Source organism: Molothrus ater, chromosome 6 (assembly GCF_012460135.2).
Source record: "Molothrus ater isolate BHLD 08-10-18 breed brown headed cowbird chromosome 6, BPBGC_Mater_1.1, whole genome shotgun sequence".
Lineage (NCBI taxonomy): Eukaryota > Metazoa > Chordata > Aves > Passeriformes > Icteridae > Molothrus > Molothrus ater.
The window spans coordinates 9,468,672-9,480,100 of record NC_050483.2 but is presented as its reverse complement, the minus strand read 5'-3'; the positions used below and the strand labels follow the sequence as shown (position 1 = coordinate 9,480,100).

At 66.5% G+C, this 11,429-nt stretch overlaps 1 protein-coding gene across 1 annotated transcript; it reads left to right on the top strand.

Moving 5' to 3' along the window:
• Positions 1–1,264: 1,264 nt before the first annotated feature.
• Positions 1,265–11,286, top strand: PKP3 (plakophilin 3). Its single transcript, XM_036385140.2, is given in 15 exon segments — positions 1,265–1,641; positions 4,354–4,534; positions 5,506–5,582; positions 5,690–6,115; positions 6,117–6,397; positions 6,789–6,912; positions 7,055–7,259; positions 7,442–7,616; positions 7,765–7,882; positions 8,114–8,281; positions 8,603–8,788; positions 8,944–9,097; positions 9,303–9,495; positions 9,893–9,980; positions 10,236–11,286. Coding segments are annotated over 15 exon segments (2,451 nt in total). The 5' UTR covers positions 1,265–1,602; the 3' UTR covers positions 10,272–11,286.
• The last annotated feature ends 143 nt before the right edge of the window (positions 11,287–11,429 follow it).

Sequence of the window (11,429 nt, the reverse complement as noted above, 5' to 3'; positions counted from 1 at the left end):
CTCAAATAGTCTTGGAGTTTCCCCCCAGGTGTTTCATGCTCACTCCGAGCATCCCGAGTTTGAGGTGAGGGTGGAAAAGGGGGGCTCAGCCACCCGTGTGCCATCAGCAAACAGCCACAGCTGGGGGTTTTTTGTCCCAAATTTGGTAGCTGTGGCCCCAGGCTCTGTTGGGAAGGGATGGTCCTGGCAGGCAGGAGTTGTTTCTCCCCTCTCCTTGCCCTGCTCCCTGTTTTTTTGCAGCACTTTGGGAAGGCTTTGTTGTGGGTGAGGGCTGTGCCCGCTGCGCTGGGAGCTGCTCTGTGGCTGGGCAGAGCGGGTGGCCCCGCGGCCCCCGGGCCACCAGTCCCATCCCAAAACCTGCCTGGCCTTAGGCACAGCTTTTCCAGCAGCTTCCCAGCCTGGAGAGCTGCAAAAGCCACCACCATCAGAGCAGGCTCCGGGCCCAGCTAATCCAGAGCTCCTGCTGGTGCTGGGAGGGGCTGGTGCCAGCAGTGCCATCCCCACTGGTGCTGGGGACAGTTTGGGGCCAGCTGATGGCGTCTGCTTGGGACAGGGCCAGCAGCACAGCGCCGGAGGGTTTGTTTCTCCAGTGATGGCTGAGCTGTGGCCACGGGTTGACACAGGGATCATGGGGATGGCAGGAGCCACAGGGAGCCTCTCCCGCGCCAGGTGTTGGAGCCCCAGGTGACAGCGGGGTGCGGGCAGGTCCCCACTCTGGAGGATCAGCCCTGGCCCTCCTTGCCCTGCGGGGACACTGCGAAGGTGTCGGGGCTTGTCGGGGGCGGTGGAGGCGAACTCCAGCCTGGAGTTCCCTCGCTGAGGGGCTGCTCCAGCCATGGGCCTGAGAGGGGAGATTGTGGAGGCTCCCCCTGACACCCCCGGGCCGACAACAGGCCACATGTGACAGCATGTGGAGGGTCCTGGCACCTCCTGCCCTGCACCGGGCTTTGCCGGGGGGCTCCCTCCTGGCATTCCCTGGTGGGTGTGGGGTGTGGTGGGGGGCCTGGGTTAGTGGTGGTAGGAGCTAAGTGGTGACCCCCCCAAACTGGTTTGGCTCGTTTCAAACGCTCTCTCTCAGCTTATCTGGCTTCAAAGGGCTCCTGCTCCATCCCACGCACACAAACACGCTCCCTGCAAACCATGGGGAGCCCCCTGCATCCCAAACAATGTCTGTGCCCCCCAAACTCTGCCTCTCCTCCATCTTCTCCTTCTGACACCCCCAAACCCTCCCTGTTACACCCATGGGTGCCCTGAGCTGGGTGTTCAGGGGGATTTGGTGGGAAGGACACATTGGATCACAGCCATGGTGGCGGTGGGGATCCCTGGGGACTCTTTGCAGCATCACGAAAGTGTCTGAGACGTAGCTCTGCCGTGGGGGCTGCCCCCACCCCCGGACCCCTGGCCGTGCTGAGGATTTTGAGGAGCCCCGGTGAGCCCCGGGATGGCAGCCTCGGCGGGGAGGCGAGCGGCTTCCATGCAAAACCCCGGCGAGGAGACTGGTTGGGCGAGGTGCGGGGCGGGCCCGCACGCCCCACGCCCGCCGCAGACGCCGGCGCCCACCCGCGCCCCGCAGCACCCAGGGGTGCACCTGCCCGCCCGAGGATGCTGCAGGACAGCTGCCCTCCGGGGCCACCCAGCCAGGTACGTGCCCGCCACTCCCGCGGACATCGTCGCCACCGTCCCCACGGCGGGTCCCTGCGGAGAGCCGGTGTCACTCGCCCTGCCGCGCACCCTGTCCCCTTCCACTGGCCGGGGTGGTGCCGGGGGTCTGGGGCTCCAACGTGTGGGTCTGGTGGCTTCCCCACAGCGGCCAGCTCTGGCCAGGAGGCTTTTCCCTCGCTCCCTCCCTGTGCCTCGGTGTCCCCAGCGTGGCTCCTGGCACGTGTGCGCGGTGTCCGGGCTGCGCGCTGCCACCGCGGCCGCTCCCCGCCCCGACACCGACGGCCCCGCGGGCACGGCCAGCCCGGGGCACCCCGGCGTGGGGACACGGGCACTCGGTGCTGCTCGGGGGGCGGGAGAGGACGCGGCGCTCCCCGGGAATGCGGCTTGTCACCCCGCGGGGGAGTGACAGAGGTGGCTCCAGGCTGGGGGTGGTCAGCGGCCGCTTTAGGGACCCCGGATTGGGTTAATTTCACTCTGTGTCACTCCAGCTGCGGTCGGATCCCCTCGGGAATCCCTCAATTTTGCTTCAAACGTTTTCTTCGTGCTGATTTGCTGTTTCTAAGCCCCCTGGTGTATCCCCCTCCTATCCGACCTTCCCTAATTAACGAGCTGCTTGATGAGGCAAGCGCTGCCCATTCCAGCTCCAAGCGTTCCTTGAATCCCCCCGGACCCCCAAATTTCCATTTGTCAGCTGCAGGGCAGTGTTATGCTGGGGGGAATGAGGGTTTGGGAGGGAGGCAGAACTGGGGGAAGGTGGGGGTGCCAGTGGGCTCGGGGTTGTCTCCGGAGCCCCTCTGTCGCCCGGAGCTGGGGGGCTGCTGGGATGGCCCCGATCTCCCGGGATCCTGGCACGGGGACGGCGGGCAAGTGTCGGCTTGCAGAGGGAGCGATCCACCCCCTCCGCCCGCTGCGGGGGGAGCCCGTGATTCATCCGGGCTCCGAGGGCTGGGAGCGCCCGCCGAGCCCTGCCAAACTCGGTGCGCCCGTGGGGTGGTGCCGCGGTGGGACAAGAGGGGGGGCTCGGGGGCTTTCCTGGGTGCTGTACCCCAAAAGGCCCAGGCGTGGCCCCTGGGCAACAGGGGGCTCCCACAAACCCCAGAGTTGGGGAGGTGGGTTCCCCCGCGTTGGTCCTTGCCACATCGGGATGGTGCCACCAAGGGGGATTTGGGGGGGACGCTGGGGGACTGTCACCCCAAACTGCTGGCCCGCAGCTCCCGCCACCCCGCCCCTGCCGCGGCTCCTGCTGACGGCGGCACATTCCTCGGGGACAGCCGCCCTTTTCACCCCCGACCGAAGCGCACACGGTGTCACCGCCGGGTGTTGTAAACCCGGCCCAGCCCGCAGCGCCGCTGTCGCTGCCGGAGCGGTGACGCCAAGCGCTGAGCCAGGGCTGGCCGCAGAGCCAGGCCACGCTCAGCCCGAAACACCCGGCCGGTGACACAGAGCCACCGTGACCCCGAGCAGGGGCTGGGAACGGCCAGAGCTCGGGATGAGCCGCTCGGGCAGCCAGCCGGGGCTGCGGGCGGCCGGGGGGATTTGGGGAGCTGACCCCGAGCACGGCGGGCCCGGGGGATGTGGTGTCCCCGGTGTGGCCGCCATGGGGCGGCTCGGCAGGTGGGGCGAGGCTAATTAGTACCTGTGGTGGTGGCAGCGGGGCCTGAGTCACCGCGTTCGTCACCGCGGGCCCGCGGCGCTCTGCCGCCCCTTTTTTATTATTGTTGTTCTTTCATTCCCCGGCTGATTTGAAAAGCAAAGCAGGGAGGGCCCAGCCAGGAATTACTGCAGGGAGCCCCCACTCCAGGCTGGACCCCTGTGACAGATGGGGGTCCAGAGCACTCCTGGAAAGTGGCTTGAGTGGTCTGGGGGTCTCCCTGTTGAGCTGGCCTGGGGCTTTGTGGTCAGGGGTGGTTGAGGGGTCTCCCTGGTGGTCAGGGACACTCCTGGGACCCCATGTGGGGGTCTGGGGCTCACTGGAGTGGCAATCTGGGGATCCAGAGCTAGACAGAGAGGTCATATGGGTGTCCAGAGCACTCTCCTCAGAGGTTTCCTGGGGGTCTTGAGTTCATTGGAGGGACATTGTAGGGGTCTAGGGCTCAGTGGCAGGGCCCTGTGAGTCTCTGGAGGTCAGCAGGAAGGTTCTCCAAGGGTCTGGGGCTCTCCTAGGAGAGCACATGAGTCTCCAGGGCTCAATGGAGAAACAATGTGGGTGTCCAGGGTTCAACGGCAGAGATCAATGGGGAGGCTTTATGGGGGCCCAGGGCTCTTCTGGGGGGTTTCCTGGGGGTCTTGGGCTCTTCGATGGGACAGTGTGGAGGTCTGGGGCTCACTGGTGTGGCTGCCCAGGAGTTAGGGGCTGACTGTCTGAGGGGATCCTGGCTTTTCCCAAGGTAGGACCCCCAGACCCCTGGACCCCCCCCATCCCCGAGGCTGCCCCTGGGCACCTCCACCTGTGGCGGTGACGATGGTGATGCTGTCAATGGTGACAGTGGCCCCGGTGGGGCCCCCTCCTTTTTCCCGGCGAGGCGTGGCGGCGGGGCGGGACGGACGGGCCGGGACGGAGCCTCCCTACGGCTGGGGAACGCCGGAACGCCGCCACTGCTGCCGCTCACCTGCGCAGGGCGGCCGGGCTGGCCGCGGCCCCTCGGCGCCATGCAGGAGACTAACGCAGCCTTCCTGCTGTCGGCCCTGCAGCCCGAGGCCGGCGTCTGCTCGCTGGCCTTGCCCTCGGACCGGCAGCTGGACGAGCGTGGCCGGGAGGCGGCCGAGGCCCAGCGGCTGCGCAGCGCCCGTGTCCAGGAGCAGGTCCGCATCCGCATGATGCTGCGGGGACAAGCGCCCGCCCGCCCCGAGGACCTCGCCGACGGCACCAGAGGTGGGAGACCCCCCGGGAGCCCCTGGGAACACGCGGTGGGAAGGGGGGTGGGAACCCCTCGGTCGGAACTGGGCTCTGGGGGAACCCTGGCTGCGGGTTGGGGGGTGCCCCCCACCCTGACCGAGTCCCCCCAGTGCCCCCGAGCATCCCCAGCGCTGGGACCGGGGGTAGCTCAGCCCCAGCGTGGGCTCGTTTTACCCCACTCGGGGTCCTGCCTCAGTTCCCCCACCTGTCCTTGGAGGGCTTTGCGCTGGTGGGGTCCCAGGCCCCGCTTTGGGCTGGCAGGGGGGAGGATTTTCCCGCCCTGGCAGAGCCCCCCCAGCCTTGAGCGGCGGCGCTGGCCGGGCTCCAGCTCCTCCATTTAACGTCTGCGCCGGCGGCCTCCGCCCTGCCGCCCCGCCCGGCACCGCCGGGATCCCCCGAGCCCCGCGCTGGGGACCCCTGTGCTGGGGACAGACCCCTCTGACACCCCGAGGGCTGCCCCAGGCGTGAGTCACGCTCCTGGCACCACCAGCATTGGCGGCGTCCCTGTCCCGTCCGGTCCCTGTCGTGTCCCGCCGGCGGCCCTGGGGCGGTGGCAGGGCAGATGGGCAGAGTGAGGTGCCACGGGGGGCTCTGGGGTTCCAGGTGCCGTTCCCAGGGCGGGGGAGCCGGGACTGGCTCTGGGGGATGCCTGGGCTGCTGATCCAGCCGCGGCGGGGGGACCGGGCTGCGCCGCAGCGTCCCCGCCAAGGTGGCAATTAGTGCCCTCGCCGTCGGGGCACAGGCAGGGCGGGGAGGCCGCTTCTGCTCCCCGTGGCCAGCGGGCAGGCGAAGGCGGCCTCCTCCCACCCCTGTGTCCCCCAGCTCTGCTTGCAGTGCCACAGTTCCCGCAGCAGGTCCCCCTGGGATGAGCTGGGGCGATCTTTGATCTGCAGATCCCTTCCTGCCCTGCCCATGCTTACTCTGCCTCCTCTGTGGCTTTCCTGCAGGCGGTCAGTACAGCTCGACCCTGCGCTCCTCCTTCAGCTCCCGCTCCCAGAGCAATGGGGTGGACCCCCAGGCCTCGGTACGTACTCACCGGGGCTCTGTCCCCTGTCCTTGGCTGCGCTGAGGAGAGCTCTGCGCTCCCCTGATGGAGGCATGGACTCCTAACCTTCCATTTTCCCCCTGCAGCTGTACCAGCCGCTGGCCAAGAAGGATTTTGGCACGCTGCGGGGCAGCGGCTGGTCCTCGCGCTCGGCCGTGGACCTGACCCCGCACAAGCGCATGGCCACCATCAGCAACGGGGGCCTGCCCAAGGGCCGCGCGTACGTGCCCGGCTACGCGGCCTCGCAGGCGGCCGCCGCCTCGCCGCGGCCCAGCTCCTTCCACGAGCGCAACTTCCGCTGCCGGCAGAACCTGGACACGCTGTCGCTGCGCTCCCTGCGCCTGGCCGACGGGCCCGTCCCGCTTGCCGACGACCGCTACAGCGTCCTGTCGGAGCAGCTGGACGCGCCGGGGCACCGGCAGCTCTACAAGAGCCAGGCCGGCGGCGGCTTCGGCCGCTCCTTCGCCTTCGAGCGGCAGCTGAGCGGCGGCACGGCCGCCAAGGCCTGCCTGCGACTGGCTGGACGGCGCCGAGGGCCCGCCGAGCCGCACCATCCGCGCGCCCGCCATGCGCACGCTGCAGCGCTTCCAGAGCAACAACCGCTCCCGGCTGAGCGCCGGCTCCTTCGGCACCGTGCCTGCGGGAGGCGGCGGCGCCTTCCTGGGGCTGGGGGAGCACAGCTCCCGCGCCCCCTCCGTGCGCAGCCTGGCTGAGTCCGGCCACCACCTTGGGGAGCCGCGCGCCATGGAGATGTACAACGGGCACAGCACGCTGCTCGGGCACCACGCCGGAGGGTGAGGGCCGGGGGCTGCTCCGCGGTGTCCTGGTCCTTGTCCCCACTGTGGGAGGAGTGTGTTCCACCCTGCTGGAGGAGGGCGAACCCCTCCAGCTCCCACTGGGCACAAGGGATGTTTAGGAAGAGGGGTGGGATGGTGGGTGCAGCTTGGACTTACTGCTAAGGCTGACCTCCAAGTGTGTCCTATCCCTCATCCTGGCTCCTCCATAGACAGATCCTGAAACATGGCAGGAGGATGATGCTCATCCCACTGGGAATGGAGTCCTGTGCTCAGAGCGCAGTGGGAAGGAGATGGGTTGGTGGGACTCCTTGGAGATGGGGGACACGGGGTGCAGAGGTGGAGGGTCCTGTGGGATGCTCTGCTGGGACTCACCTGGCTGTGGTTCCAGGTTTGACGACATCGACCTGCCCTCGGCAGTGAAGTACCTGATCGCCAGTGACCCCAACCTGCAGGTGCTGGGCGCTGCCTACCTGCAGCACAAGTGCTACAGCGACAGCAGCGCCAAGAAGCAGGTGAGCCCCCGGAAGGGTGGGAGGAGGGGTTTTCCTAGCAGGAGCAGGGGGTTTCCCAGCCCCTCTGACACCACAGGAAGGTGCAGGGGCCGGAGGGAGCCCTGGGAACGCAGCATGTCTGATCCCCCGGGCTGTCCCCCAGGCCCGCAGCCTGCAGGCCATGCCCAAGCTGGTGAAGCTGTTCAACAGCCCGAACCAGGAGGTGCAGCGCCACGCCACTGGCGCCATGCGCAACCTCATCTACGACAACGCGGAGAACAAGCTGGCTCTGGTGGAGGAGAACGGCATCTACGAGCTGATGCGCACCCTGCGGGAGCCCGACGACGAGCTCCGCAAGAACGTCACAGGTTGGGGACAATGGTGGGGTGGGCAGGGGTGCTCCTCCCTGGGGGTGGCCTCTACTCCCCTCGTGTGAGTAGAGCTCCACGGGGATGATCCATTTGCTTGGTTGTCACCACCTCCCTGGGGAGGGGAGTTGGGGTGGATGTGCTCTCCAGCTGTTCCAGTACTGAGGGCCCCCTCTCTGCAGGGATCCTGTGGAATTTGTCCTCCAGTGACAACCTGAAGGATCGCCTGGCCCGGGATACGCTGGAGCAGCTCACAGACCTGGTCCTGGTCCCTCTCTCTGGGCTGGGGGCCTCGGGTGTCATCCAACAGAACCCCTCGGAGGCAGAGATCTTTTATAACTCCACAGGCTTCCTCAGGTATCTCCTCCAGCTCCTCCTGCTGGGAGTGAAGTTTTGGAGGGAGGGAGAAACAGAAGCACTGTCTGCAGGGCTCTTTTTTGGGCTCAGGAAGGGGTGGCTGTGGGGGATCCCCTTCTCTCCATGACAAAACCCTGTTCCCATGCAGGAACCTGAGCTCTGCCAGCCAGCAGACCCGGCAGAAGATGCGCGAGTGCCACGGGCTAGTGGACTCCATGATCCACTATGTGAACAGCTCCCTGGAGGTGGGGAAGTCGGAGGACAAGGTGAGCCCCCGAGGTGGTCCTAGAGGAGCTGAGGTGCTGCTCCCCCACCCCGTTGTGCAAAGGCACATCTTGGCGTGATGCTGGGAGAACCAGCCCAGCTCCATGGAGTCCACCAGCTGGGCTCACTGGGCACACCCAGCGTCATGACTCTGCTGTAGAGCCCCTGTGCCAGCTGGACACACCCTGCAGGTGGAGCAGGGATGACACCCTCGTGTCCCCTGTGCCCCCCAGAGTGTGGAGAACGCTGTCTGTGTCCTGCGCAACCTCTCCTACCGCTTGTACGACGAGATGCCCCCGTCCTCGCTCCAGCGCCTCGAGGGCCACCGCAGGAACGCCGGCGGCACGGTGACAGGGGAGCTGGTGGGCTGCTTCAGCCCCCAGAGCAAGAAAGCCCGGGAGGTCAGTGGGGGCACATCCTGGCCGTGTCACCTGGGGTGGGGCTGGCACTGGGAAGCCCTGGCAGCGGAGGTGATGCCAGGGCGGAGGTGGACGCCGGCCTTAGCTGGTGGGTGGGACACATGCGTGAGCTCAGCAGAGAGTGAATCAGGTGTTTGGGGTGAATCAGGTGCTGAACCTCTGCTTTTCCATGCCATGGGGCATGATGTAGCCAGGGTGACCTGCCAGCTCCCTGCCCAGCAGTTCAGGCCAGGCAGGTTCGGAAAAGACAGCACTGGCAGTGAGGGACACTGAGGAGAGTCTAACGATGCCTCTGTCCCTCAGCACTACCTGAACGCAGACATCGTCACCTTCACGGAGGTCTCCAAGGACCCCAAGGGCATGGAGTGGCTCTGGAACCCGCAGATCGTGGGCATCTACAACCGGCTGCTGCAGCGCTGCGAGCTCAACAAGCACACAACAGAGGCAGCCTCGGGTGCCCTGCAGAACATCACGGCCGGGGACCGCAGGGTGAGGCCCGGGGACACCGGGGTCCCACAGCCTGCCCACCACGGCCCTGTGGGAGGGGGGCACCTGGGCAGGGTTCACCCCAACCTGCTCCCAGTGAGTGGGAGGAGGAGGAGCAGGGGGCTGGCAGGGTCTCCAAGGGGGTGTTTGCCTTGCAGTGGGCGGGTGTGCTGAGCCGGCTGGCGCTGGAGCAGGAGCGCATCCTGAATCCTGTGCTGGACCGCGTCCGCACTGCTGACCACCACCAGCTGCGCTCCCTCACCGGCCTCATCCGCAACCTGTCCCGCCACGCCCGCAACAAGGACGAGATGTGTGAGTGCTGGGCATCACCCAGGGCTGGGAGGTGCTTCCAACCTTTTCCTTTGCCTCCTGTTATCTCCAGCCACATCCCAACCCCACCCTGCCTGCTGCATCCCCGCATGCAGCTGAGCTGGTCGGCTGCTCCATCCCCTGCTTCCAGACATGGCTCTGTCCCTCCAGCTCTGGCCACCAGCCCTGATGTGCCCTTTGCCCACAGCCACCAAGGTGGTCAGCCACCTGATCGAGAAGCTGCCAGGGAGTGTCGGGGACAAGGCCCCGCCCGCTGATGTCATCGTGAACATCATCGCCGTGCTCAACAACCTGGTGGTGGAGAGCCCCATGGCTGCCCGCGACATCGTCTACTTCGACGGCCTCAGGAAGCTCTTCTTCATCAAGAAGCGACGGGACAGGTGGGAGCTGCGTGTCCCAGCTCACACCCAGCCTCCTGTCCTGCTCTCCTCTCCCTTCCGGCTCCCGCACAGTGGAAGAGGGTCACAAGTTCCCTTTCCCAAACCTTGGTGTTGGGAGTCCCCGGACTAGCCCAGAGTGGCCTCGTGGCCACCTGCCAGCCTTTTGTCACCCCCTAAGGACACCCCACCGTCATCATAGCTGCCTTTTCCCATCAGGGAACCTCTCCCTGCTCCTGCCTGTTATTGTGGGATCCAGCCATTCACCTCCTGCCTCTCCCCACCATCACCAAGCCCCCCAGTCCCTCCAGGCCCCTCTGGGGTGGTCTCCTTGGGCTGATGGGCAGTGTCCCATGCTCAGTGGTCCCGAAAACCTCACGGCATCCTGTCCTTTTCCCAGCTCGGACAACGAGAAGTCTTCCCGAGCTGCCGCCAGCCTCCTGGGAAACATGTGGCAGTACACCAAGCTCCACCGGGACTTCAAGATGGTACGTACACATTCCAGAGCCTCCCACAGCCAGTGGGGGGATCCCTAGGGAATCAAGGCCAGGGGATTCATCCTGGAGAGCCACACCACCCAAATGCTTCCCAGGATATGGTGGGGCCCCACTCCACGCCTGCTTTTCCCCAGGCATGGGGCCATCCCACGGCGTTGTCCCTGTGTGAGTGGGGTGGGGACGGTGTGGCCCATTGGTGCCGGAGCAGAGGGGCTCCCTGTGCCTGATGGAGCTGTCTCCTTGCAGAAGGGCTACCGGAAGGAGGACTTCCTCAGCCTGTGAGGACACCCTGGGAGCTGGAATGCCTCGCTGGGATGCACCGTGCTGCCAGCCATGCCGTGGGGAGGCTGCTCGCCGCCAGACCCCCGCTCTGTAGCCTAGTCCCTACATCCCACGCGCCTCCCCCCTCTGCTGGGTCCCCTTCCCTGGCTGAGCGACACTTGTCCTCCCTCCTGCCCTGCCGTAAACCCAGCAGCTGCTTTTGGCTCTGCTGTGGGGCCCCAGTTAGGAGGGGCTGCCCCATGGCACCCCTTGGGGACTCTCCCCACGCTCAGGCAGCTGTCTGCAAAACTTGGCTTGTCCTGGCTTGACAGGGGGGCAGGAGCTGTAGGGAGCTGGGAAGGCTCCTGTAGAGCAATTCTGGGGCAAGGGGGCTTCTGGGGGTGCTTCATCCCAGCTCCCTGAGCTGCGGGGCCGGGGGTGTCCGTGCCCTGTGCCAGTGTGGGGATGTACTGCAGGTTACACTTTTGTTCTGCCCTGGCTGGGTGGGGATGGAGCTTTGCATGGCTTGGGGGCTTGGAGGGCTCTGAGGTGGCTTCCCACAGTTTATGGGGTGGCACAGCGGCTGCAGGGAGCTGGGAAGTGACGCTGTGACAGCGCTGCATTCCCCCTTTGCTGTGGAGGGTGGGCAGGGGGTCTGTGTCTGTGTCTGGCGGGGCTCTGTGCCCTCACTGCAGGAAGCCTGGGAGAGCTTCAGGGCCCCATCTGTCACCCTGTGGGGACTGTCCCAGTGTGGCAGAGTGGCTCCTCACCAGCTGCTGCCAGGGTTGGGCCCTGCTTGCACAGCAGGATCCAGGCAGGGCCGTCCGGGTCATGTTTGCTGAGCAGTGTCACCCTGTGGGTGGGGAGATGTCCTCAGTGTCCCCGTGCTGGGTGCAGACGGGTCCAGAGCTCTTTGTGCCACAGTGGTGGCCAGGAGGGGACACACGGCTGGGTTGGGGGTGGCTTTGGGCTGCCGGTGGATTTGGGGCTGGGGGAGCCCCCACGCTTGGGGGGCACAGAGCACCCCAGGGGGATAATGTAGAATAGGTAGAGGGGTGGGAGGATGGGGGGAGCGCGCGGAGGGGCTGGAGCAGCCCCCATGGTGAGCGGCACTGGCACGGTCCAGGCTCGGGGCACGGGGTGTTTGGCTCTGCAGCTCTCTGTGTACAACCCCCCTGC